The sequence below is a fragment of the Amblyraja radiata genome, chromosome 21, assembly GCF_010909765.2.
Source record: "Amblyraja radiata isolate CabotCenter1 chromosome 21, sAmbRad1.1.pri, whole genome shotgun sequence".
In the NCBI taxonomy this organism is placed as follows: Eukaryota; Metazoa; Chordata; class Chondrichthyes; order Rajiformes; family Rajidae; genus Amblyraja; species Amblyraja radiata.
In genome coordinates this window covers 28,428,228-28,454,730 of record NC_045976.1, presented here as the reverse complement: position 1 = coordinate 28,454,730, position 26,503 = coordinate 28,428,228, and the positions used below count along the sequence as shown (strand labels likewise).

Below are 26,503 nucleotides of genomic sequence, written 5' to 3'. Positions count from 1 at the left end.
CTTGAAGGTCAAGTTACATAGATCCTTGAAGGTGGCAACACAGTTAGGGAGCCATATGAGATACTGGCCTTGATTAGTCGGGAGACTGAAATTAGAACATGTGAGCTTATGCTAGAATTTTTTAAATGTTGACCAGACCTCAGCTGCAGTACTTACTGGATGCAGTTCTGGTAGCCAAAGTATAGAAAGAATGTATTAGTGCTGGTGAAGATATAGAGGGGTTCACCACAGTTGCCTGGGATGCAGCAGTTTTGTTATGAGGAGAGGCTGGAGAAGCTGGGTCTATACTCGTGGGAATGGAAAAGATTGAGAGGGCATGATTGAAGTATATAAAATAATGAGAGGTATAACTGGGTAGACCACAGAAAACATTCCTCATATTGCAGATAAATAAAACAAGAGGACATGGGTTTGGGGAAAGAGATTTAGAGATGCGAGAACTACCTTCCACCAGAGTGTTGCAAGTACCTGGAGTGTACTGCCTGACAGTGGTTAAAGCCGACAGCATTTATAAAGTATCTAGCTGAGCTGTGATGAATTGCCTCGGCATAGAGTGTTGGGCAATAAAATTAATACAGAAGAATGTCTACAGATTGACATGGACAGGCTGGTCAGAAATGCCTGTTTCTATGCTGTACAGTTCTGTGATTATTTATTCTAAACTTGTATTGAACTTTGATTAGACTGCACTAGGTGTATTGCATGGAAATCTGTTACCATTTTATTAAAACATAGTACTGGAGAGGTTGTCATATGGATTTACTTCAGTGTTACCAGAAATATACAGTGCCCTCCATAATGTTTGGACAAAGGCCCATAATCTATTTATTTGCCTCTGTACTCCACAATCTGAGATTTGTAAGAGGAAAAACATCACCTGGTTAAAGTGCACATGGTCAGATTTTATTAAAGGGTATTTTTTATACATTTTAGTTTCACCATGTAGAAATTACAGCTGTGTTTATACATAGTCCCCCATTTTTACTACAAATCTCAAATTGTGGAGTACAGAGGCAAATAAATAAATGATGGGTCTTTGTCCAAAACATTATGGAGGGCACTGTATGTGAAAGGATGAACAGACTGAATCTCTTTGACAGAGAAAGCTGAGGGGTGACCTATAGAGATCTTTAAGATTGTAAGATTTTTGTAATGTACATAAAAATACTATACTTTTACTTTTGGTGAATAGAAAAACCTTTTAAGCCATTAATGCAAGATTGCTACCAAGAATAAAGTATGCAATTCAGAGAAAGATGATAGCATGGAACTTGATACAACTAGAGTGAATGAGAGAAACTGGATTTTTCTATATAAAATATGAAACCAAATGTTTTAACAGATTGTATTAAGAATGTTTACCTATAGGGCTCTTGAAAAATAGTGAAAGGGACATTGATGTGGCGAACACGTGTGGGAATATCAGAATATCACTGCTAAGAGACGCAGCAATAAATTCAACAAAGAACTCTGGTTGCCTTTATTCACAGAGTGATTAGAACGTGGAGATTGTGACTTGTGAGCAGGCAGCTGCAAAACATTTGAAGGAAAGCTAAATAAATAGAAAAGAATAAAAGGATTTCTAATAGGAGTTTGTAATTCAGGATGACAGGCTTGTGTGGAAACTGTGCAGTACCATCATTAGCCGGCTGGGCCAAATGATTCTGTGCTGTATCATTTAAAATCAATGCAATATTTTGTCTATTATGGAGGTTCCAGGATCACGTACCACCCTCTTTCCCTCTGCTCATCTGCTGCTACCTGATCTATATTGTTTGTGCATCTCCTCTGCTCTGCCCATTATAGATGTTTCACCTGCATCTATATAATAATTTTCTCCTTTAACATCCTCTTTAAAATCCATGTAATTATCCCAGCTTTTAAAAGTCTCTTTGGACTGGAGTCAAATTTAATTTCATCCCTCTAGGGAGAATAAAGTTTCATCTTAAATGTCACATAAATGCAAATCTACTTTTTTTTTTAAATGTTGTTTATAAACATGAGCAACATTTTTTTTTTAAATTGTGGATCAAAATTTCTAAGTAGGTACTATCTTTGACTTGTAATATCCATGTGCATTCAATTACTGGATTATTTCTGCCTAAATGTACATGGACATAATAATGCTCGGAAAAGACATAAAAACCATGGATATCAATGTTTGTTTTTCTTTTTTGTAGCCTACAAACCTTAAATGAAGTACTTGCATCAAGTACAAGGGATGAAGGTCAAGCTGAAGTACAGAAACAGGTACAATGTTTGTTGAGGTGGCACAAAAAGTATTTTCCTGGCATGTAGTCTGCAAAATTTGGTTTATGGCATTGGTTGCTTGAGTGCTCTTGGGACCAAAATGGATAGGTTTGTGCCACATCGAGTAAGAACTCATTTTGATGAGTTTATTTCCTCATTTTAGTGCCCCTGCTGTCACCTTAGCTAATGCAGGTCATCGTGTCCTAGAGATTAATTGCCTTTAAGGGCTATAATTTCTCTAATTTTAGTCTTTTTTTATTAATGCTTTGGTTCTCATTCACTTTTGATCTTTAGTCGTCGATTATTTTCTGGAGGTTCCTTGGTCTCCTTCCAGGAAGACATTAATAAATTATCTGATTATTTTCTACCATTTCCATAGCCCCCATTGTAGTTTGTCTTGCTTCAGTCAGAAAATAAATAACGTCAAATTCTTTGTTATAGTATGGTACTTTATTTGTTACATTTACCAATGTACAGTGAAATTCATTTTTGTATACAGTTCGGTACAAGTATCACTATACATAAGCACTTAGATACATATTATATAAGCATCTCGGATACAGTATATAGCAGTAGTACACTGAAGCATTATAGAGTCGCCTGCCATTTTCAAGTCCCAGTTGTAAGTGCAGGGTTCTTGACCTGACCATGAAGGCCCATTGTCCTGACGGTGTTGCAGGGTCGGCCTGGCCAAGCATAGCCATGGTGACCTCCACCGCTCCGTGCTGCTGTAGGCCGCGTGTGATCCACAGGCTCGGCCTCTGTGAACGGCACCCGATCCACTGTCGAGGCAGTGCACTCCCTACCGCAGCCGGTCTGCTTACTTGCCCTCTGTCCGACTCCCTCCACTCTGGGCGGGCAAGCCTGGCCGTCCAAATGGATTCCCGTCTACGGTGTGGTCTTCCATCCGTGGTGGGTGAGTCGGGCATACCGGGAGAGTCCCCAGTCTCTAGCAGGTGAGCTGGACCTTTCTGGCCGGGTCCTCAGGCCGCGGCTCACCGGGATACTCCCACTGCGCGAGGCTCGCCTATAAGCTTGTCTGTTTTTGAGTTTATTACTTCGCCAATAGTCATTCTTCTTTCTCTTCCCCTACCAATATCTTGATCCTTTTATGAAATGTTAAACTTTCCTAAGCTTTTTTTTCTTGGCATCATTTTAATCTAATACTATCTTAAAATCTCTTTGAGAGCCCTGAATGGTCCTCTTGCTCTATTCCTCGCAATTCTCCCACTTGCTGCTTTGATGAAGGTTTATCTCACTCATTCCTGCTGTCCAGCATATTAGTCAAGTGGTAAAATACCAGATACTAGATGGTCACAAAAATGGATAGATATAGAAAAGTTGATCCTAAGCAATTGAGCAATGATCCAGGGAAGGGTCTTGACCTGAAATGTCATTTATCCATGTTCTCCAGAGATGCTTCTTCACCCGCTGAGTTACTCCAGCGCATTGTTTTTTGTAAACCAGCATCTAACAGTTCTTTAAGTCTACATGATTTTTTTTTTTTGGAAGATCCAAGAAGTGAATGCACAGTTAGCAAAAGAGAAGGAGGAGGCAGAGGCACGGATGCGGCAGGCTACAAAAAGCTCAGATCACGCTGCAGGTTATGGAGGAGGAAGCAAAGCCTGGATTGAGGAGGACTTGCAGCTCCTGATAAAGGGTGTAAATATCTTTCCTGCTGGAACTAATGCCAGGTAATGTCATGGCAATGTTAATCGAATGAGTAACTTCTGAAGTAACGTGTCTTGTTATGTGCAGCACTTATAATGTGTCTTGTGAAACACTGGCAGAATTGAAAATATGGCACATTTTTTGCTAAAGTTAAATTGCTTCTGGTGGTATTAATTTCTGGTTGTAATATTGCAAGTTAATGGAAAGAATCTTAAGCAATGCATGTTTTTCACATTTCTTACATGTGGGTCGAGACCTTTAGGGTGCTACTTGTTGGGTGGTGACCACAAATTCTCCTTTGGCAGCAGTATAAGATTAACAGATTTAGAAAAAAAGTAATGCAAGTAGGTTGATTCATTGAACCTTTTAATTTCCCTTTTCCACCTCTGTATATCTCAGTTTCTGTTCTGAACAGTAATATTAAAAGCATAGCAGCTCCATTTATTCCTGGTCGAGAGATCTATAATTCTGGCTCTTTTTAAATATTTTCTCTTCCACTTTCATCTACTTATGATAGTCATTTTTGCAAAGGAAGTAGTATTTCACCAGGGGCTTAATCATGTGTCCACCTCAAGAAGGAGTTAGTGGGCATTGTCATGTCAGCTCCATTTAATCCTGTCATGCAAGGGCATGGCCATGGCTGGAGCCTTGCGGGTCGGAGCCCGCGGAGAAGCCGAGGCCGGAGCCTGTGGTCGACGGAGCCCGCGGCTGTGGCCTAGGTTGGTGCCACGGAGAGGACCTGGCAGCGATAGTGGAGAGGTCAGCGCGGCAGTCGATGATGGCGCTGGCCGACTGACGAGGATAGACAATGCGAAAGTGAGGACGCTGCTGCCTAGGGAAGGAACATTGGAGGACCTGGCGTGGGGGAACCTGCTGTGAGGAGGGGGGAAAGAACAAAGGAGGACCCGGAGTGGGGTGCCACTGGGAGGAGGACCTGGCGTGGATACTTTGTAAGCGCCCTTGATGTGGTGACTATTTGCATGCCTTGGGTATGCAAGCAAAGAATTTCCAGAATTTAGTCAGGTTTCCAGTATCTGTGATTTGTATTGGTATTATATGTGAAAGCAAAGTTTCAATGTTCAGGGTGGATCATTTCATCAACAAAAAAAATTGGTTAAGTGAATATTTAAATACTTTTATCGTGTACTTAGTTCAAAACCCCATTAAATGAGATTTATACAATATTGCATTGTAATGTTTTAATATCCAATTTAACTAATGTTTTTATATTCAGATGTGGTTAATGAATTTAAGATCACAGGCATGTGCTTTCTTTTCAGATGGGAAGTAATTGCTAATTTTATCAATTCACATTCAACAAGTGGAATTAAAAGGACAGCCAAGGATGTAATCCACAAGGCTAAGAATTTACAAAAACTTGGTAGGTGCTGAGTCTTTTACTAAATCCTCCCTTAAAATGGGTTGAGTAAAAATGTTAAGTATACAAGCAGATGTTATTTCAATTCATGGTTTATCAGTTATAGAATAAATGGTAGAGCATGAAGATCTATAATGTGTAATTTAGAAACACCTGTTAATATTCTCCAGAATATCTTGATTATTTTTATATATTCTGAGCTTGGCTTACATGGACCATGTGATTCATAAGATCTTAAAAATGGTTAGTTTTAATGATTCTGTTTGCCCTGCAGATCCTCAACAAAAAGATGAAATAAATAAGAAAGCATTTGAAAAATTTAATAAGGAACACAGTACAGCAGCTGCAACAGTGGATAAAGTGATTCCTTCAGAGAGATTTGAGGGTAAAAGTGTGAACTACTGATTCTTTAAAACTGACCTGAGCACTCTTTCAAATCTACTCTCATTACACACAAATTACACATTCAGTAGGAAAGTACACAGATTGAATTTAGTTATTTTTGCAGGCAGGCAAAAGTGCTGTCATGACTCCTTAGCAACTACTAATCAAAATTGTTTTAGCCTCCCACAGCAGATGTTTCACAATCTGCTGCCTCTTTCTTGTTCAAAAAAAAATCATCTGCAAGGTTTGAAATTTACACGGTTTGAAAGACTTGTAAATTTCTGTAACGCTGTATCCATTGCCCCCTCATTCCACCCTGGTGATCGTACTTCTGGACATCACTAACACTTAACTGCTCTCCATCCTTTGCAGAGTAATGGATTTTTCTGGGTTTTCAAAAATGATAAAAACATTGAGCCTAGTAAACAGGTGGAGTGTAGTAGAAAAATAAGGCATTTACCAACTTATTGGGCAATGGCTGCTGGCGTCAAAGTCTAACTGATTGTGCAGGAATCTGGTGCAAGTGACATAACTTGATATCAAATAACGATTTCACTAAAGAAAGTATGATGGGAGGAAAGTAAACCTAATGATTCTCAGATGTTTGCTTTTTGGTTACAGCAGGCATTAATTAAGGTTATTTCATGGTGCTTTATAGTTGCGTTCATTATTGAGCAAAACTTTATATAAATTTACTGATGATTGAAGACCTTTTTTGTTAGTGCCTGGTTATGAAATTAACCCTTGGACAGCCGAAGAACAGAAGCTTTTGGAACAAGCGCTAAAGACGTATCCAGTTAACACACCTGAACGATGGGAAAAAATAGCGGTTACTATTCCAGGAAGAACTAAGAAAGATTGCATGAAGAGATACAAGGTAAATATATAAGACAGGTCTTGAAGAAAGTTGTATTATTTAATTAAATGCTACTCGGCTAATATAGACAAACTACTTTAGAACACACTTATAGCTACTGTATCTTGTACTTTGCCTGTACTGCATTGTGAACCCTTTGTTCCTTCTTAACAGGAACTTGTTGAAATGGTTAAAGCAAAGAAAGCTGCACAAGACCAAGTTAATACCACTCGACTGAAGAAATGATGATCCTAAATCCCTTTTATCATTGTGCATGTGATTATTTGATAATAAAATGATAAAACCAAATATAAATGTCTTGTTTTATTTCATAATAGTGTAACATTTATCTCAACCAGTACATTGCACTGCAAATTTTGTTATAGTCTGGAAGCTGTTCAACAGGACCTGCAAAAGAAGTTTCAAAATAATTGCAGATCAATTTTTTTAATGCTCTGCAGAAGATATATGATTTATGACATGCACTTACCAACAGCAGCAATGACAGGGGCCTTGTCATAGATGTATCTGTTACATACTTTTCTTACTGTTTTGGCATCAACAGCCTAGTTCAAAAGCAAGACAAGATTAATTTATTTACACAAATCATCTTTGGATACAATGACGTGATAATCGATATTTAACTTGGATGCTAGGTTTTAAACATGTGACCCCCACTATATGGTGGATTTGCAGTTCTAAAACTTTGTATGACCAATTTCCTGTAATGCAAAGCTGCGCATTAGAAATGTGGAAACTATGTATAATTTTCGCAAGTGCAAATATTTAATCTGCACCTCAGTTTTTGGTCGTTTTTTGTGAATTCTGGAAGGGCAAATTTCCATTACCCAAACTGTTGTAATAAGTGGGAGTTCTGGTATAGATGGCAGGGAGGAAAAGCAAGGAATTCAAACTTCAGCCTCTTTTTGAAAATGACCTATAATTAGCACAATATTCACTTACTTCAATCCTAGCTTCAAGTTCAGGGAGAGGAATCCTTCGATTGTAACACAGCATCTGTCTGCCAATATCCTCACAGATTGGCGTTGAACCTGGAAACAATGAAATTCCAAATGAATACTTGAAAGTGAATAACAAATAACAAAAAAATATGAACCCTGCTCTTACCATCAAGCTGCAGCAGCATGTTTGTTTTCAGCAGATTTTTGGCTCTTGCAATCTCACTGTCAGTAACACTAGTGCACAATCGCATCCTGAAATAGAAAAAAACTTCTGCTGTAGTGTTTTTTGAAAGCCTCACTGACCTTAACATTATTTCCAACTGAAAATATCAATAGAAGATCTTGAAATGAGGCAGAAAAGTTCAGGTAGGAAATTTTACAGCACTTAAAAGTTCACTTCAGGCTTAAAGTGAAAGCATCCCGCTCAGTGCATTTGGGTTTGTATCATGGTGACTTGAAATCAACTTTGCCACGTTTACTCTACTACAGTAAAGTGCACTAAGATCAAAATACCTGTAGTCATGTTTTTATAAATGTTCAAACCATTATGTGATTAAGCAGATATCACTGCTGTTATCTTAATTGAATCTTCACTTTGTAAATTATATGTCTAAAGTGTATGATTGAGCATATCCTTGAAATACAAAATTAAGCTGGAATTTAGTTTCCCCTACTTTTAACCATTTGCTGTGCTGCCACTAGGCAGGCCAGTAGTGTTTCCCCCCCATACCCTTTAAAGATAGCTTATGGGTCTATCCCACTTGCGCGACCAGAAAAGCGCTACGATTCTTTGGGCGACTGAGGTGACTATACAGGCGACACCCTGGAGACCATGTGGAGACAGCCTAGGCGCCTAAAAAAAATCGCCTAAGTGGGACGGGCATAACACAAACTAAAATTTAGCAATCTTTAATCTGTGAAACAAAAAGTATGTACAATGTATACTTACCACTCTCTTTGTACAAAATGCAACATCTCATCAATTGTATTGGACTCGCAGACCATGTAGAGCCCCCAAAGCCCAGTGTCTGTATAACAGGTGTTGAATGATTGGAAACTGTGGCAGAGGTTACCCTGGCATGCAATCTGTGCCAATTTACTGGACAAGTTCTGTTTTAAAGAAAAACATTTTTACACAATATTCAAGGATGGCAATGGAATAGGGTAAAAAGACTTTTACTTAGTTTGGATGGAAACAAGATATTGCAGATTTCAGTATTTAACATGCAGGTTGGGGTGGGTTATGTTCTTGATTACTTGTAATTTGTAGATACATTTTAAACATACTAGAAATCATTTTCATTGACTTCTCCACGATTAAAATTTGTTACTATACTGTTTCCTAATGCTAGAATCATAGGATAAAAGACAGGCCACTTAAGGAATTTTATTTTCCACTGGTCTTATGTAGAGTTTTGCAGATGCAGATTTTTTGAATATATTCCAAACAGATCGACAGAATCTTTGACCACAAAAGACAAGGCACATGATCAGCTACAAATTTTCCTGCCATGATTGTCCATTTCTTACATTGACTATTCCACTGATTTCAGTTTCTATCGCAACTTTACTGAAAATATAACCATGGCACTTCTACTATAAGGGGGTACAGATTGTCTTTAAGCTCAAACAAAACTATTTTCTGTTGAGGTTTTCATGCTTGCTTACTTACCACACCACCGCCAAAAGAACGGTCCCAGTTACCTATCAAGGTGTTTGCAACCATTAGAGGAATAGTGTCTGCATGTGACCAACCGGCAGCTTCAATAGCAATGGCAATATGTGCCAACGGCATCTTATCATCTCTTACACGAATCTGTGGAACAATTATCATTAATGCAACTTACTTCCTAGAGCAAGAAACCATTAGATTCTGAACTACCTAAATAAAGTACTAATCTTAACAGACTACATACACTCTATTATGTTGTAAAGTATAATAGTCCAATAATCAGGAAATTCAGTTAAAGGAATTAGTCCTCAGACATCACACAAACTTAATTCTCAATCAAGACTCTTAGATCAACTTGATTCCACTTCCCATAGTGTGATGCATATTCTAAACATTAAACGATTATTATGTAACTCGGGCAGTACATTTTCTTTGCCACCCTGGTTACTCGTCACATTAGCGAGTGTAAAATTAAAAGCTATGCAGAGACAAGCCAAAAAAAAAAAAAAAACATGTACAGATGGATTTGGGACTGCCTCGACCACCCACATGCGCAGTTCAGCAATAGCTTTAAACTACTGAAATGAGGAGATCTTTATGCACATACCTCACTTCCTGTGAATTTACAAGGAGGCAGATCTGGTATGATGTTACCATCGTAGGTTGTTAAATTACCAAAGTGATGCTTTGCTAAGTCAACCAAATCATCGTGCCCCACACCTGCAAGAAGGCATTTACACTTTATTACTGTAGAAAAAGTACATCAACCGTGGCAAATATACACAAGGAACCAACCATCTAAAATTCCAGTTAATTTCTGCACACTCTAAATCCTATCATTAGGACAAAGATGAACCATGTTACACACACACACACATGGTTCCAATTATTTATTCTTCCCTCATTGCTTAACCGGTTTTGTCTTGCAATATTCTGCCCTCGAGTCTTAATGTGAGTGTGCTAAGGAACAAAACAGCACTGTACCAATGCTGAATTCTGTCCTCCACTGGCATCTGTATTTATTGCTGAGTCACCGAAATTCAAGCAAACCCTGACGTTTCATCACTCAGATGTAGAGTACGATTCACAGTAACTTTGTAGATCAAGTCAAGGACTGAATATGAGACTTCCCTCAACTATATAACATAATAACGCACAATAAATCCAGCCAAGCGGCGAAGGAGGCATTTGGCATGCTTCTCTTCATCGGTCAGGGTATTGTAGAGGAATTGGGACATTATGTACAGCTATACAAAGTGTTATTAAGGCCACATTTGAAGTACTGTGTACAGTTCTGGTCACCCTGTATTAGGAGGAATGTCATTGAACTGGATTTAGGAGGCTGGTACTGGGTTTTTGAGGGTCTGAGTTATAAGGAGCAGCTGGCTAGACTGGATCTTATTTACCCTGGAGCATGAGAGGCTGAGGGGTGACTTTATAGAGGTATAATCATGAGGGGCATAGATAAAATGTTTTCACAGAGGATGGATTCTACATGGAACGTGGGGGACAGGTACAATGCCGGCATTTAGATGACTCGGATAGGAACATGGATAGGAAAGGATTGGCCAGGTGCAGGCAAATGGGACGAGCTGGGGTAAGCAACTTGATTGGCATGGACGAGTTGGGCCGAAGGGCCTGTATCATTCATCGCTGTCTTATCTGCACGACTATGAATTAGATTTTGCTGCAAGTTTCCACACTATACTATGATGTATGTAAAATCCTTCAGATCAATCTTAAAACAAATAGAAAATATAAAGAGTTATGTTTTATTTAATTATGCTGTTCTGAACAATTTATTAAAATTTTAATGAGATAAAATGTAAGCTAAGTTATAATTCTTTATTTATACTTTTAGTGAATTTCCTTTAAAATGGCATTTACATCCAATGACGTTACCCATGAAAATAATCATATCGGTAACTAAGAAACAAATATCATTTAATACTCCAAATCCCTGTTGACGGAAAGAGCTGTGACTAAATTCAATTAGAATGAGGCTTATGATATATTGAAAGTAAAATGCAATTACCTCCAGCAGCAGCCAGGACTATTCTTGGTCCTTTGTAATGCGTTGTGATGTATTCCACCAGATCATTACGAGTTATAGATCTATTACAGAAATTGTTACAGTAAGCTTAAAATGAGAAAATCAATAATAGCTACTAAAAACAAAATACAGAGGCATACTTGATGTTTTCTGTAGGGCCCAAGATGGTGCGGCCTAATGCTGTGCACTGGTAGGCTGTTGCGTGTAGATAATCAAAGACAACTTCCTGAAGGTTGGTTTCAACTTCTTGCATTTCTCTCAGGATAACACCACGTTCACGCTCAATCTCAGCTGCTCCCAAGGTGCTGTTCTGGATGATGTCTGCGAGTATTTCAACAGCTGTGTGCAAAACATGGCATACAAATGAAGATGTATTATTTTAATCACTTTTTATAACCCAAATCTCTTCACTGTGTCCGATGCTATACAGCTTGGACAGCAGATACATGATTATAACTTCTGAAAACATAATGCTAATTGCATTCACAATGAAATAGATCTGTGAGTGGGGAGGGAAAATAAATTCATTTCTCTGCTAAAGGGAAGGAGTCTCAAAGTTAATTTGCAAAACTACAACTCTTTTCAAATCAAAAGAACCTTTATGTTCCTGGTATCCAGGTTCAAAAGCTAATTAGACATCAAGGGAATCACCTCTGGGCAAATCTTTGGAAAATGCTTTAGCATAATACACCGTTTGTTCTCTAGAAGTGTATGCATTTAAATGGGCTCCCATGTTCTCAATTTCAAGTTCCAAATCAAGCTGAGAGCGTTTCTTTGTGCCCTGTGGAAGAAGGAAAAGAAAAAGGCTTACTAATAACTTATTGAATTATGATGAAAGAACTGGTATTTTTTATGACACCGAATTTACATGACACTGAGCAGAGCATGAATCCATATCATTTGGAGTCTTAGCATGACATGCCTAGTTCAACTTCCAAAAATGGTTTAGTTCTCAACCATCGTTTCCAGTGTTTTGCACCACAAGCCAATGCATGTTTCCAACTATTCTATACACTCTCAATATCACTGAACTTCCTAGTCCCTAGTATAAATTATTCCACAATCTGACCCCTTCTTCCCCTCCATTTTAAAGTCATTTTTATTTGCTGATACTTCCTTCCAACTTTCTACCCTAGTTCACAGGCTAAAATATTAACAGCACAATCTTGTCTCTTCAGTACAATTTTGTTCCACCTTAAAACCTACCCCTTGAATCGAAAGCCTAAATTCTTCTCCCTACTCCTATCCAATTCCATCTCTAAATTGTTAAATTGCTTGGACACTTCACTACATTAAACACAATGTCCAAATAAAAGCTGTAGTTATTAAATAATTTCATCACTGCATTAATCAGGCCTGGATAGAGTAAATGTGGAGATGATGTTTCCACGAGTGAGAGAATCTAAAACCAGAGGCCATAACCTCAGAATAAAAGCACGTACCTTTAGAAAGGAGATGAGGAATTTCTTGATTAAGAAGGTGGTGAATCTGTGGAATTCATTACCACAGATGGCTGTGGAGGCCAAAACAATGGATGTTTTTAAGGCAGAGATTGACAGATTCGTGATTAGTAAGGGTGTCGGGTGTTATGGGGCAAAGGTAGGAGAATGGGGTTGAGAGGGAAAGATAGATAGGCCATGATTGAATGGCGGAGTAGACTTGATGGGCCGACTGGCCTAATTCTGCCCCTAGAATTTATGAACATTGAAAATTCTCATGGTAATTGCTGCCGTCCTTACTTTGAAGGCCATGTGCTCCAAAAAATGAGCTGTTCCATTGTTCTTTTCATTCTCATAGCGACTCCCTGCATCAATCCACAATCCAACCTAGAGAAAGTAACAAAAATTTAATTTAAATTCAAGCCAAACAATTTCCTCATACCAACACTTAAAGGCAAACAATGGCAACAATACAATGCAAAATTACAAAGGGGAATGTTCTCAAATTTGGCATGTTATTTTATGCTGATGCAACAGACTTTTTTTTCTCCCCATTTGATTTTTTTTTAAATCCAACGTTATGTATGCTCAGGTCCTCCCTCAGCTACCGAATGCCTGAATTATGCACATCTGATACAAACTAGCGTTTGAGACCATCAAGATGAATTTGTTGGCTGTTGAAGGGCTGGGGGCATTTTCTGCCATGTGAGAACATAAATCGCAGCCACATTCCAACCATCAAACTGCTTGCGTTACAAACAGTTCACAGAAATGAAACCTACCATAACCTGGGAAGGAACTGAATAGGTAATCTTTTAAATCTCTCAAGATCAAATGTACAGGATAATTAGAGACGTACAACAGATTATCTGTATTAGTGGGGTGGCAAGAAAGTAGTTAATCGACACTTCCCACATTGGCATGATATAGCAGTCTGTCTCTCTCGTTCAATATTTCCATGAAAAATTTGAGTACATGCACAGAAAACCAAATTTTGCTGTAGAAACAGTTTGGGAACATGGCAAATATGAGATTATAGGAAAAATCAGGTTAAAGCAGACACAAAGCAAAATGTGAAGGTGTGTTTTGATAAATAATTAGAATGGAAAATTATTCTGATCACAAATGAATTTAGAAATAGCGGAAGGAAAAAGAGCTGGTGCCCAGCTCTTTAAAAGCCAGACCACACACACAAATACAAGTAGGTCTCGGCTACAACAGATTCATTAGGAAGAGATCAACATTGAGATATTTTGGTCCAGATCACGCATGACTCGCAGATGTTTTTTCCAGCCACGAACTGTCCCATTTACAAACATTCCAAACTCTGAAAACAAACTGCACTGCTTATCAATCATCAGCGCATGGCAAAGACGTGACTGGTCTCATTGGTCATCCCTTGTGATTTACAGGATACCTCACTGAAAACAATTCCCTGTTGGGTTATTTTGGAATTGGGATGAGTCTATTCTACTGCCATCCAAATTATGCACACAGCGAGGAACAAGGTTTTATATGTTAATCACCAGGGCAGAAGGGTATATTTAAAATCCATTTTCTTCAATATGACACCTTAAAATGACAGAACTAAATTTTAAAAGACTAGAAACTAAATATATGGTCACTGATCTTCAGATAAGTGGAATTCAGTTTTAATTTTAATGTTTGTCACCAGTATTTGTTTTTGTAAAGTTTATGGTTATTTGGCTCTTGATTCTACATCATTTACACACTACCATCCCTGATCCTAAGTAACCTACTAAATGACCACTGAGATTATGTTTAGATGCCCTAAGATTCCAGTTTAGGTGTATTAATATCACGTGTATAGCGTGCAAGCTATGTTTTACATGCTGTCCAATTAAATCAGATATCATGCATAAATACATTCAAGCCAAATTCAAATAAAATAGGTAGAGCATGGGGAAAGAAACAGAGTACAGGATTTCCAGAGGCAAAGTCCAATGTCCTCAATGGGATAGAGCGTGATTCACATAGCATCCTAGTTTATGGAAGGACCGTTCAAAAGCATACAAGAGGGGGAAGAAGCTTTAGTTTAGTTTGAGTTTAATTTAGTTTAGTGATTCAGTGTGGAAAACTGCTCTTCGGCCCACCAAGTCCTTGCCGATCAGTGTTCACCCATACACTAGTTCTATCCTACACACGAGGGACAATTTACAGAAGCCAATTAACCTACACACCTGCACGTCCCTGGAAATGGCGGGAAACCGGAACACCCGGAGAAAACTCATGTGGTCACAGGAAGAATGTACAAACTCTCCAGACAGCACCCATAGTCAGGGTTAAACCAAGGTCTCCGGCGCTGTATACAGGATACAAAGGATATATTCATGATAAACAATGCCCATAGATCAGTTTAGTGCTCACTGTACATGTTGGGAGGCCAGAATCTTCAGATGTCACCCGGAGCCCATTTTCCAGTACAGTAACTTTTGTTTCTGGAACATTCAGAATGACATGTGCAGCAGCAGCTTGCGTAGCCTGGAATCTTTTGCAGCTGTTTAAGATGGCCTGAAATAATAAGGTTTAATCGTCAATGTTAATCTGCAGAAAATCAAGATCATTTGAAGAAATATAATTAAAGGAAAAACTGATAATCCACTATCCAACTGTTCAAAATCTGGCTCACCAGGTGACATTGCTGACAAATCCTAATGTACAACTCATAAATGTACAACGCGCAAACTCCAGAAAAACTTTCCACCTCCTTTCACTGGATGACAAAATTAATTATGCATTAAAAATGCACATCTGATGTCACGTCACTATTCTAGAGGATCAGGAATTTGATGTTTTCTAACTCAAGAGGCAAGATTCGCGACCATTTTACACCTGAGACTTATAGCAATTATAACAAGTCTCAAAACTAAATATTTTTATGAAATGTTAATCTTAGAGAAGTAAAACGTAAGTCTAACATTTCAGTTGTAAGAACCTCCTGATATCTCTGGAGGAAAATGCTTCCTGGCAAACTAGGCTAAGGGTTTAATCCAAGCTGAAATAACGGAACCAGTTCTGCTGGTTGCCCAGGAACTTCCACTGGTGACATCTGACCGCATAGCTCCCCTCTGGAGCTGTTTGGTCTTCATGGGGACCCATGACAATAAAACTCTCTTGACTTGGAGGATCAGCCTGGAGTTTGCGATCAAATCTTACTGGAGCAGGTGTAAACCAGTATCTGCAGTTCCTTCCTACACATCAATGTTACACAACATTTTAGCACCTGGACTAAACCATGACCATAAACCCTAGGCTGTGGAACAGCATCCCCTTTCCCATCAGAACTGCCCCCTCCATCGACTCTTTTAAGTCAGGATTAAAGACTTATCTATACTCCCAAGCCTTTCCTGACGTCATCTGAGTGAGGGCTACATGTATATATGTATGTAGTCTGTTTTGTTGTGCTATTCTTATAACAAATGTAAAGCACTTTGGCCAACGAGAGTTGTTTTTTAAATGTGCTATATAAATAAATGTGACTTGACATGACTGCCTCACTCCTTGTGAACTGGTCACCTCACACGAATGAAGCTTAGGTTGGCCATTTTCAGCACCTGGCCTTTCGGGTTGGGTTGTTTGTGGGCAAGCAAACAAAAACATCACTCGGCAAAAGTAAACCCCCCGCCGGGTCCGGGTCCGGCCCTGGGCCGCAGACGGCGCAACAATCAATGGAGTTGTGACACCGCGCACGGCCCAAACCCCCACCGGGCCAGGTCAGGTCAGGCGACAAGGACTCCGGACCAACACGGACCCACCTGCCGTCGGACGCCGGGCCAGTCGGTCCGCAGCAGCGAGCGGGCGGCGAGGCGAGCTGTCCGTCGCAACAAGGCCGCCATCTTACTGCCGCACCGCGCTCATGCGGCGTCACCACGACAGGCGGCTCCAATCGATGCATCGACCAAGTGCTCGGGCGCTCCGCTCGCAACTCTGCTCATTGCACGTGTAGGGCAGAACTGCAGGTGCTGGTTTACACCGAAGACAGACACAAAATGCTGGAGTAACTCAACGGGACAGGCAGCATCTCAAGAAGGAAAAAAAGCCTCACCCATTCATTCTCTTCAGAGATGCAGCCTGACCCATTGAGTTACTGCAGCAGCATTCTGTGTCTATCTTCGGTGCCAGTTGCACGTTGTTCTGGTTACATTTAAAAACGTTTAAATACACTCAAAAGTCAAAATAATCGCTAAATGTGAGACATGAATGATCGTAAGTGCCCAATATTTTTAATCTTATTTGGATTAGTTTTGAGACACATATATCTGACACATTGTGAAAAATATTAACTTTTCCTTACTTAATAATTTGGGTATAATCATTTTGTAAGCGCCAAAAATGAAATTATAGTATTGATTTCTGATAGCACTCATTTAAACGCAAGTACTTTGCAAATTCCAAATTAAATTATTCTCAGTAGAAATTATATTTTATGTAGAAACTGAGATGAACAAAGATGTATCGGAATAGAATCGTGTAATATCACATTCAAGAAAATAATTTTCTGAAGGTGATTTTGAAAAGTTTTTTTTTAACAAAGACATTGTGCAAATCTTGTTTGTTTTAAACCTCTTCCTAACCTGCAGACTTTCGGAGAATCTCAAAGGCACATCACGGAGGTTAGCTAGATCTATTATTTTAATCTTATCTCTGGGCAAAGTTAACAATGTAATTTATAAAATACAAATCCCGGGCGGCGGTGGTCGGGTTTGGAGCTGGATGGTTTGCACAGGGCCGGCCTTAGGGGTTGCGGGGCCCAATTGGGATCAATTTTGGTGGGCCCCAGGTTCCCAGCCAAGGTGTGTCAGCCCAGTTATTTAGTATATATTATGAAATTGTACACTAGGTGCTATGGATTATACACTGTGTGAATCTCTCCTGCTCCCTCCCGTTTGACTGTCAGTAGCTCCGCTGGCTTCCAAACTTTACCGTAGCTGCTAATTATGTGATTGGACACAATGCCCTTGGAGACAGCGGCTGATTGGACGGGAGGAGATCTATTTGTTGATTGGACAGAAATTTTAAAGCAAGCTGGTTGGTGATTGGATGCAACCCCCTTAGAGACAGCGTTTGATTGGCCGCCAAATAAAATTGCCAAATCTGTAACAAAAATCGCTGGTCTGTGCGAACTCAGTGGATCTGTTTGTATCTCCAAACTAAACAGTATAACATGCAGGTACATTCATTTAAAATTAAATTCAGTGATTATTTCACATGATTTCTCACTGTGTAAAGCTCACTATCTGACCAATTTCTGTTTAACACGTTTGGTCTGCCGTGAGCATTTTTCTCTCCCAAAACAGTTCATATCTAGCAAACCGATCAACGAACCAGACAGCAGTTGGACGCAGTCATAGAACCATAGACAACAGGTGCGGGAGTAGATGCCATTCGGCCCTTCGAGCTTGCACAGCCATTCAATATGATCATGGCTGATCATCCAACTCAGTATCATGTACCTGCCTTCTCTCCATACCCCCTGATCCCTTTAGCCACAAGGGCCACATCTAACTCCCTCTTAAATATAGCCAACGAACTGGCCTCAACTACATTCTGTGGCAGAGAATTCCAGAGATTCACCACTCTCTGTGTAAAAAATGTTTTTCTCATCTCAGTCTTAAAAGATTTCCCCTTTATCCTTAAACTGTGACCCCTTGTTCTGGACTTCCCCAACATCGGAACAATCTTCCTGCATCTAGCCTGTCCAACCCCTTAAGAATTTTGTGGGTTTCTATAAGATCCCCCCTCAATCTTCTAAATTTTAGCGAGTACAAGCCGAGTCTATCCAGTCTTTCTTCATATGGAAGTCCTGACATCACAAGAATCAGTCTGGTGAACCTTCTCTGTACTCCCTCTATGGCAAGAATGTCCTTCCTCAGATTAGGAGCCAAAACTGTACGCAATACTCCAGGTGTGGTCTCACCAAGACCCCGTACAACTGCAGTAGAACCTCCCTGCTCCTATACTCAAATCCTTTTGCTAGGAATGCTAACATACCATTCGCTTTCTTAACTGCCTGCTGCACCTGCATGCCTACTTTCAATGACTGGTGTACCTTGACACCCAGGTCTCGTTGCATCTCCCCTTTTCCTAATCGGCCACCATTCAGATAATAGTCTACTTTCCTGTTTTTGCCTCACAATAACCTCACATTTATTCTCATTATACTGCATCTACCATGCATTTGCCCACTCACCCAGCCTATCCAAGTCACCTTGTAGCCTCCTAGTTTAGAGGGGTTTAAACGGTTTAGAGATGTTCAGAGGGCTTCAGATGGGTTCAGATGTGTTTAGAAGTGTTCAGAAGTGTTGTAGAGGGAAATAGGGGGGGGGGGGGGGAGATAGAGGGGGGTTAGAGGTGTTCCGAGGGTCCCAGAGGGGTTTAGAGACGTTATAAGCCCCCCGTGAGAAATTGAAGATAGACATAAAGCTGGAGTAACTCAGCAGGACAGGCAGCGCAGCGACTCTGGAGAGAAGACCCTTCTTCAGACTGAATTGAACTCTCGTCGGTGAGAGTACGTGATTGTCTGAAGAAGGGTCTCGACCAGAAACGCAACCCTCTCCCCAGAGCCGCTGCCCGTCCTGCTGAGCCACCTTCAACTTCAGAGCCAAACAAAAAACACAGAGTGCTGGAGGAACTCAGCGGTCAAGGCGGCTGCCTCACCCTGCTGGGTTTCTCCAGCATTTTTGTCTACCGCTAAACGTCAATGATTCCGGGAATGCTGAGGCGACAGGGAGTGGGAGAGCTAGAGAGAAACGAGATGGGGAGCGCGAGAGAAAGAGGGAGGGAGGGAGAGAGCAAAAGACAGAGAGACACAACGTGGGTCGGTAGGTGAATGACTAACCTGCACACCAGGAAGAAGCCCCTTCTCGCGGTCCGGGGCCCTCACTCATGATGGTGAGTTTAAAGAAATTCTCAACGTGTCATCAAACTACATTCCTCAGTAAATGTAATTGTGTTTTAAACAAGTATTTATGACGCCGCGTGAATCAAAGGAACACGGCGTCATTAATACTCATTCAAAACACAATAACATTTACTGAGGAATGTGGATGGATGCAGATTGATATAACAACTTGTTAACTACTTCATGTTAAGAAGTGCTAACAGTACTAGTTAACAAATCGTTGCAGCGGTTGTTATACATGGTCGTTTAAAAAAAAAATCCGGATGGCGAATTAAAAAAAAAATCTTTATTTAACAAAGAGAATTCGTATTTCCGTACGAAATACGGAACATTAGTGGGGGGCCCCCATTAGGCGCGGGGCCCAATTGCAGGGAGCTTAAGGCCGGCCCTGGGTTTGCAGCACAGGCGTGACATGCAGTTACCGGATGGCTACAAAAGCGCATAACGCGGGGACTTATTCCTGAGAACTTCGCGAACTGCCATCGTTTGTTCTGTCTTTCGACCTCATGGAGTTCCCATTATATATTAACCAGACGGAACGGGATTAACGCACCGATGCTGGGGATCTGAGAGGCAATGGTGACAGAGAGTACCAGATCCACGTCTCTGGCGGTCTGTCGGCCTCTCTCGGCGGTTTGTGTTGCAGCAGCGATTAATTTGCTGAGGCTGATCCACAGATACTGGAAGTGTGGCGAGACAGACCCAAGAGCCAGCACGGGGGAGGTCTATCCCAGGTGAATTTCTAACCTTTCATCTCATTCCCCTGATCCATGTTGGCACAAAACCTAGCCCTCGACATACCGTTGGCGCCTTTTAATTCAATAAATGATCTCATTCTTTTTTGTTAGTCATGCAGCCTTAGCAAATCTTTTTGCAATCGAGTAGCATGGACCTAAAATCATTAAGGGGAACAAGAAGTTAAACGGAGATCCAGAAACTTGAATAATTAGAGTTTTTAATATTTTTCTTAACGGTTCGAACTTTTTGGATACATTTTTGGTGTTAATCCAAACTACAATGGCCTTTGTTATTTTTTTTGCCCCGTCAGGCCAGGATCCGGTGCTAATCCCTGCGGGTTGACACAGGGTGCCGGGTCTGGGCGGAGTTTCAACAAAGGAAATTATTGTAATACAGGTTTGTCACGAGGAAACTGATCAACAGCGAAACCCCTCCGACCACCGCTCTACCCACCGGAATCATTGAAGAGAATATTGTTTTTACCAAATCGGAAGGATCTAAAATTAAGTTGGACTATAGATTACCTAAACCGAAGCCTCTCTATTTCCATTGGTTTTACGGGAACGGCGCAGCCTGTCACCATTCTCCAACTTCTCCAAACATAGAGGCGATGCAGAGAGAGAGTGGAGGAGCTCCGGCGTCCCCAGGAGCCTCAGGGTAACGAAACTCCCAGGCTTTCTCTGTTTTATATTTTAAGATTTTCAATGTAATCGGTTGCTGCTAACTGCCTACAAATCAAACATGCCCAACAGTAACCGTGTCTATACAGTGAAGTGAAAGGTTGTTGCTTTTATCCAGCTCGATATTCGCGAGCGTTTTCAGGGATATATCGGAAACAAAATTAACCAGTGTATAAGTTTCCACACGGACAGCTTTTCTTAACGCAAACTTTAATCTTGTTTTCCATTCCATCTGAATGCAGTTGGTAAAAATGCAGAACCTCACAGCTCAAATAAACCTCCGAATGGCTTGGTGCTGCAATGGTGTAAAGGCCGGCAGCGAATTCCAGCGATTAATTTTGGCTACTCGGTTGCTTATTTTAGTGGAGGGTGCTGGATTTAGGAGGAGAAATCTCTCTTTGTGCCCCCCCGACAGAGCAGCTTTGAGTAATGTGCCCGTGGGACTGGCTGGCTGATAGCAGCGCCGCATCACGTGTCGGACCAGGGCAGGGGTTGACCTCCTCCCGGCTTCGCCTTGTTCCTCTGTCACCTCATCCGTGGGCGAGCGGGCTGGCTGCAACCACACGAGGTAAACTATGCAGTAAGTGGATCAAGTGCGAGAACACGGGGCCGCCCCCTCCCCCAATTCCCACCTCCACCTCTCGGAGTCTGTCCCAAAACACAAGCACATCGGTAACAAACAGCCACAATGTTTCCCCTTTCCCTCCAGTGCTCCGTCCTGCTGCTTGTGGAGCTAACAGTTCCCCATAGCGTAGATACAACGACGTAAGATCAAAAACTGCACCCTGGCTTTGGGGTGAACTTTTATGTTGTTGTTGTTCACCCGCTTACTGCGATAATTGACCCGGGTGGCGAGTATCATCTTACGTTATGGTTGAACAATCGGAAAGTTTGTGTGTGTGTATGTGTGTTTATAGCTTCACGTTGTACACCGCGTAGTGTCGTGGGCACTGCTTCGTTAGGAGACTGGATGGTGTGAAGACCTACACAAGAAGGAACACCGGTCTTTGGAATATATCAGCGACAATTTAAAGTGCATTATTTGTCTTTGTTGAAAACAAATCTAGTATTTTCCGGGTTTTTTTTCAGACATATATTGATCGTTCGGCTTCTGAGCGGTGTTTTGTTTTAAAGACGGCCAGAGTTGTTCAGCAAGGTTACCTCAATGCCATCTACACCGCAGTTTTGGCCGTTGATTAGTATTGATATTGGCGGCGTGCGATAGATACACGGCCGACAGATCACTCGTGCCATCGGCTGCCTTGGTGCGGGTCACACTGAGGGTCGGGGTGCAAAAAACAGGGGGGGGCAATTAGAACATGGGGGAGTAGTCACCCACCAAAAATAACATTTAGAAAGCTCCCTTCACGTCGAAGCGATGATTTGGACCGTTGAAATATGACTTTTAGTATGGCTGTTTGTGGAGCACCAGTTACAAGGTGGCAGCTGTGAAGTGCCGATTACTTAATTGAAAGGGCTGGGGTAGTATAAGGGGGATCGAGTAGGGTTCTCATTGAACCGTGGACCATGTAGATTGATGGATAACTCAAAATTGGGAATGATAAGGTCATTAACTGAAAGTAAAATTCTGTTTCTGAAACTACTTATCATAGTGACAAATTAACGTTAATTCATCAGAGAACATAACGAGAGTGGTGTGTGAAGCTGAGATTTGTGTTTTGCCTTTGCAGATATTTTTTTATCAGAAACCTCAGGGATCTTGAACTCCATTTTTAATATATACTTTGCCTTGTTTACCCTGGACTATAGAGCTGATGGGAGCATGGAAGTGAACACTGAAGAACAAGTTTCTAATTCCAGGGGTCATTATCCCAAGGAAGTTGTGAAGAAAAGGCCGGGGAATGTGAGTCGAGAGTCGAGAGGGAGCACTTCATCCCGGTCCTCCAGGAAAAGCTTCAGATTGGACTACCGTTTGGAAGAGGATGTTACAAAATCCAAGAAAGGCAAAGATGGCAGATTTATCAATCCGTGGCCAACATGGAATGCTCCTGCTTTCAGCAAAGTGTTGAAATTTGCTGTGATGGAAAAGGACCACACAAACATCCCAAGTTCAAAAATGGTGAGTGATTCGGGGAAAATTATAAGGTTTCAACCGTTGGATTTAACAAATCTACAGCACAATTGTATTCTCTAGGAGAAATTATTTGTAACAAGTAGATACAACATTATAACAGGGTCATAGTCAAACAACACAGAAACAGGCACTCCATCCATGCCGATAAGAGCATTCTAATAATGTGCAGAATCAATGCATGCTTATCCATGATAATTTCTGATTTAATAAGTGAATAATCATCCATATAATTGAAAATATTTAAAAGTCTTTCTGCACGATTGTCCAGTGGTCTGATTAGAACAGTGCCCTGGAGTGGGAGGTGGGACTGTTACTGTTTTTTCAGTACAGTTCCCATGAACTCACAATCTGTGATTATTAGATGTATCACCTGTGTTATAAAGACCTACAGCTCATGGGAGGAAAGGATGAGTAAGGTAGCGGTTTCCAGTGCTGCAGTTACTAGAAAAAATAGTTTTAGTTGGACATAGTAGCAATGAGGTCTGAGTTCAATAAAGTAGAAATGTTTGGAGAAGGAAGTATGCAATTGTAAACATAACTGAGTTTAGGACAGAAGAGAGTTTAAAAGAATGCTAATTAGATAAAAAGAAAAGATGAGAATACTAATCATGGGAGGAGATAAGTATAGGAAGGAACCACAGATGTTGGTTGGCACCCAAGATAGACACACAATGCTGGAGTAACATAGCAGGACAGGCAGCATCTCTGGATGAAAGGAATGGGTGACGTTTCGGGTCGAGACTTCTTCAGACTGAGCGTCAGGCGAGAGGGAGTTACAGCGACAAGGAAGTGTAAGATATCAAAAAAGATGCAGATCAAGGAAAAAGTAGAACAGACCATTGATAGCTCGGAGAGGGTGACAATAAAGCAGACAGAGATACAATGTAATCAGAGGAACAGTCAGACTGGTCGGAGAACTATTCCTTCTATCCAGAGATGTTGCCTTATGACTATAACTATTTAGATTTGTATCATGCTGTACACTTTCCTTATTCTGTAATTGAACAGCTGTAAAACAGCAAATGACTTTTTCGTCTAAATAATGTGAAGCCTACAATGTATAAATCATTACTTTAGATTGATGGTTTTCATATAAGTAAACAACCCTCTGAGATCATTAAAGTGCCTCTTGCTGATTTTGCAGCCCAGTGTCTAAATGTAGATTATTTTGTGCTTAAAATATTCAAGTAGGAGAAAGTAATGGTTACTTTCCCAGTAACCACTGCATTCTGCATTTAGTTCTTACATTGAAGCCTTGGAGCTTGAGGCTACCACACACCACCCATATCATTAAAACATGATTCATCTATTTCACTCGTCAGGCCAAAGGATCAATAGTAAAGAAATGCTTGCTGCTTGGCTTGACAGACTAGGTCATGTTATTTGTTAAAGTGGGATTGTTGAATTTTTATTCATTAAGAAGCCTTGTAATGTAAAATGCTACCTGGACAAAGAGACGAGGTCAGAGAATTCAAAAAGTATCAATCAGCTGTTACAAGTGCAGTTTTAAAAGTGTGTAGAATATAAAAAGAATGGAGATTACAAAATGCTGAGGAATTCCGTTGTTTTGAGATTGTCAAAATGTGGCACAATTGCCTGGCTTCTGGATCGCAAGGTTTCAGTTTCAGATACCGTCCCTGCAATTTGAGTGTAAAACTCTAGGCTCTAGTGCAGTGTCGAGGGATTGCAGTACCATCAGATGTGCTGTCTTTCAGAAGAGATGATCTGTCTGCTCCCTCGAGCATGTAAACACGTAAACCCTGTGGCACTCTGCAGTTACTCCCGTCAGGGCCGGCCTTAGGAGGTGCAGGGCCCAATTGGGAGCAATCGGCGTAAGGCCGGCCCTGACTCCAGTTGTCTTAGCCAATATTTAACCTTCCATCAACTTTTGCAAAAGCAGATGATCTTGTCATTATCATGTTGCTGCTTGTGGGAGCTAGTTCTCATGAAGCTGTGCCAAAAATGCTGGCTTTGTTTTGACATTATATCCTTCTACATCACCTCAAAAAAGAGGTGCATAATTGTGAAGTGGAAGGAAAATGATACATGGTTTTCAAATTTTTTTACAAATAAAAAACTGAAAAGTGTGGCGTGCAAAAGTATTCAGCCAATACTGAGTCAATACTTGGTAGAACCACCTTTCGCTGCAATTACAGCTGCAAGTCTTCTGGGGTATGTCTCTACCAGCTTTGCACATCTAGAGACTGACATTTTGCCCATTCTTCTTTGCAAAATAGCTCAAGCTCAGTCAGATTGGATGGAGAGCGTCTGTGAACAGCAATTTTCAAGTCTTGCCAGAGATTCTCAATTGGATTTAGGTCTGGACTTTGACTGGGCCATTCTAACACATGAATATGCTTTGATCTAAACAATTCCATTGTAGCTCTGGCTGTATGTTTAGGGTTGTTGTCCTGCTGGAAGATGAACCTCCGCCCCAGTCTCAAGTCTTTTGCAGACTCTAACAGGTTTTATTCCAAGATTGCCCTGTATTTGGCTCCATCCATCTTCCCATCAACTCTGACCAGCTTCCCTGTCCCTGCTGAAGAAAAGCATTACCACAGCATGATGCTGCCACCACCATGTTTTACAGTGGGGATGGTGTGTTCAGGGTGATGTGCAGTGTTAGCTTTCCGCCACACTTAGCGTTTTGCATTTAGGCCAAAAACTTCAATTTTGGTCTCATCTGACCAGAGCACCTTCCTCCACAGGTTTGCTGTGTCCCCCACATGGCTTGTGGCAAACTGCAAACGGGACTTCTTATGGCTTTTTTTCAATAATGGCTTTCTTCTTGCCACTCTTCCGTAAAGGCCCGATTTGTGGAGTGCACGACTAATAGTTGTCCTGTGGACAGATTCTCCCACCTGAGCTGTGGATCTCTGCAGCTCCTCCAGAGTTACCATGCTGCTTCTCTGATCAATGCTCTCCTTGCCTGGCCTGTCAGTTTAGGTGGACTGGCCATGTCTTAGTAGGTTTGCAGTTGTGCCATACTCTTTCCATTTTCAGATGATGGATTGAACAATGCTCCGTGAGATGTTCAAAGCTTGGGATATTTTTTTATAACCTAACCCTGCTTTAAACTTCTCCACAACTTTATCCCTGACCTGTCTGGTGTGTTCCTTGGGCTTAATGATGCTGTTTGTTCACTAATGTTCTCTAACAAACCTCTGAGGCCTTCACAGAACAGCTGTATTTATACTGAGATTAGATTACACACAAGTGGACTCTATTTACTAATTAGGTGACTTCTGAAGGCAATTGGTTGCACTGGATTTTATTTAGGGGTATCAGAGTAAAGGGGGCTGAATACTTTTGCACGCCACACTTTTCAGTTTTTTATTTGTAAAAAAATTTGAAAACCATTGAAAATCATTTTCCTTCCACTTCACAATTATGCGCCACTTTG

General features: G+C 40.8%; 3 protein-coding genes across 9 annotated transcripts in view; 2 read left to right on the top strand and 1 right to left on the bottom strand.

Annotated features, from left to right (window-relative positions):
- Window positions 1-6,848, top strand: part of dnajc2 (DnaJ heat shock protein family (Hsp40) member C2) — a 45,536-nt gene extending 38,688 nt beyond the window's left edge. The window contains exons 13-18 of the mRNA XM_033039872.1: window positions 2,181-2,250; window positions 3,763-3,944; window positions 5,202-5,302; window positions 5,574-5,684; window positions 6,406-6,560; window positions 6,714-6,848. Coding sequence (XP_032895763.1) covers window positions 2,181-2,250; window positions 3,763-3,944; window positions 5,202-5,302; window positions 5,574-5,684; window positions 6,406-6,560; window positions 6,714-6,785 — 691 coding nt within the window. The 3' untranslated portion in view covers window positions 6,786-6,848. The remainder of the gene's footprint in view (window positions 1-2,180; window positions 2,251-3,762; window positions 3,945-5,201; window positions 5,303-5,573; window positions 5,685-6,405; window positions 6,561-6,713) is intronic.
- A 2-nt stretch (window positions 6,849-6,850) lies between these two features.
- pmpcb (peptidase, mitochondrial processing subunit beta) lies at window positions 6,851-16,585 on the bottom strand. The gene is made up of 13 exons (XM_033039873.1): window positions 16,442-16,585; window positions 15,054-15,197; window positions 12,966-13,052; window positions 11,878-12,007; window positions 11,367-11,565; window positions 11,209-11,288; window positions 9,781-9,893; window positions 9,174-9,317; window positions 8,451-8,611; window positions 7,668-7,753; window positions 7,503-7,591; window positions 7,030-7,105; window positions 6,851-6,947 (listed from the first exon to the last, which is right to left on the bottom strand). Exons 1-13 carry the CDS (start codon window positions 16,520-16,522, stop codon window positions 6,886-6,888), a joined length of 1,452 nt encoding a protein of 483 aa, XP_032895764.1. The 5' UTR covers window positions 16,523-16,585; the 3' UTR covers window positions 6,851-6,885.
- A 3,462-nt stretch (window positions 16,586-20,047) lies between these two features.
- napepld (N-acyl phosphatidylethanolamine phospholipase D) overlaps window positions 20,048-26,503 on the top strand; it is a 49,482-nt gene continuing 43,026 nt past the window's right edge. The window contains exons 1-3 of one of the 7 annotated variants that reach the window (XM_033039877.1): window positions 20,303-20,321; window positions 20,636-20,982; window positions 22,776-23,085. In XM_033039877.1, coding sequence (XP_032895768.1) covers window positions 20,936-20,982; window positions 22,776-23,085 — 357 coding nt within the window. In that variant the 5' untranslated portion in view covers window positions 20,303-20,321; window positions 20,636-20,935. Of the gene's footprint in view, window positions 20,322-20,341; window positions 20,983-21,428; window positions 21,586-21,655; window positions 21,771-22,696; window positions 23,086-26,503 lie in introns of those variants that run through there. The other 6 variants (XM_033039874.1, XM_033039876.1, XM_033039880.1 and 3 more) reach the window with 6 other exon arrangements.

Coding starts and splice junctions, on each gene's coding strand:
- pmpcb (XM_033039873.1), bottom strand. CDS start 16,522: ATGGCGGCCTTGTTGCGACGGACAGCTCGCCTCGCCGCCCGCTCGCTG. Junction 9,894..11,208: donor AGTCCTGGCTGCTGCTGGAG/GTAATTGCATTT, acceptor GCCTTCTTGCAG/GTGTGGGGCACGATGATTTG. Junction 8,612..9,173: donor GTTCTTTTGGCGGTGGTGTG/GTAAGTAAGCAA, acceptor TCTTTAAAACAG/AACTTGTCCAGTAAATTGGC.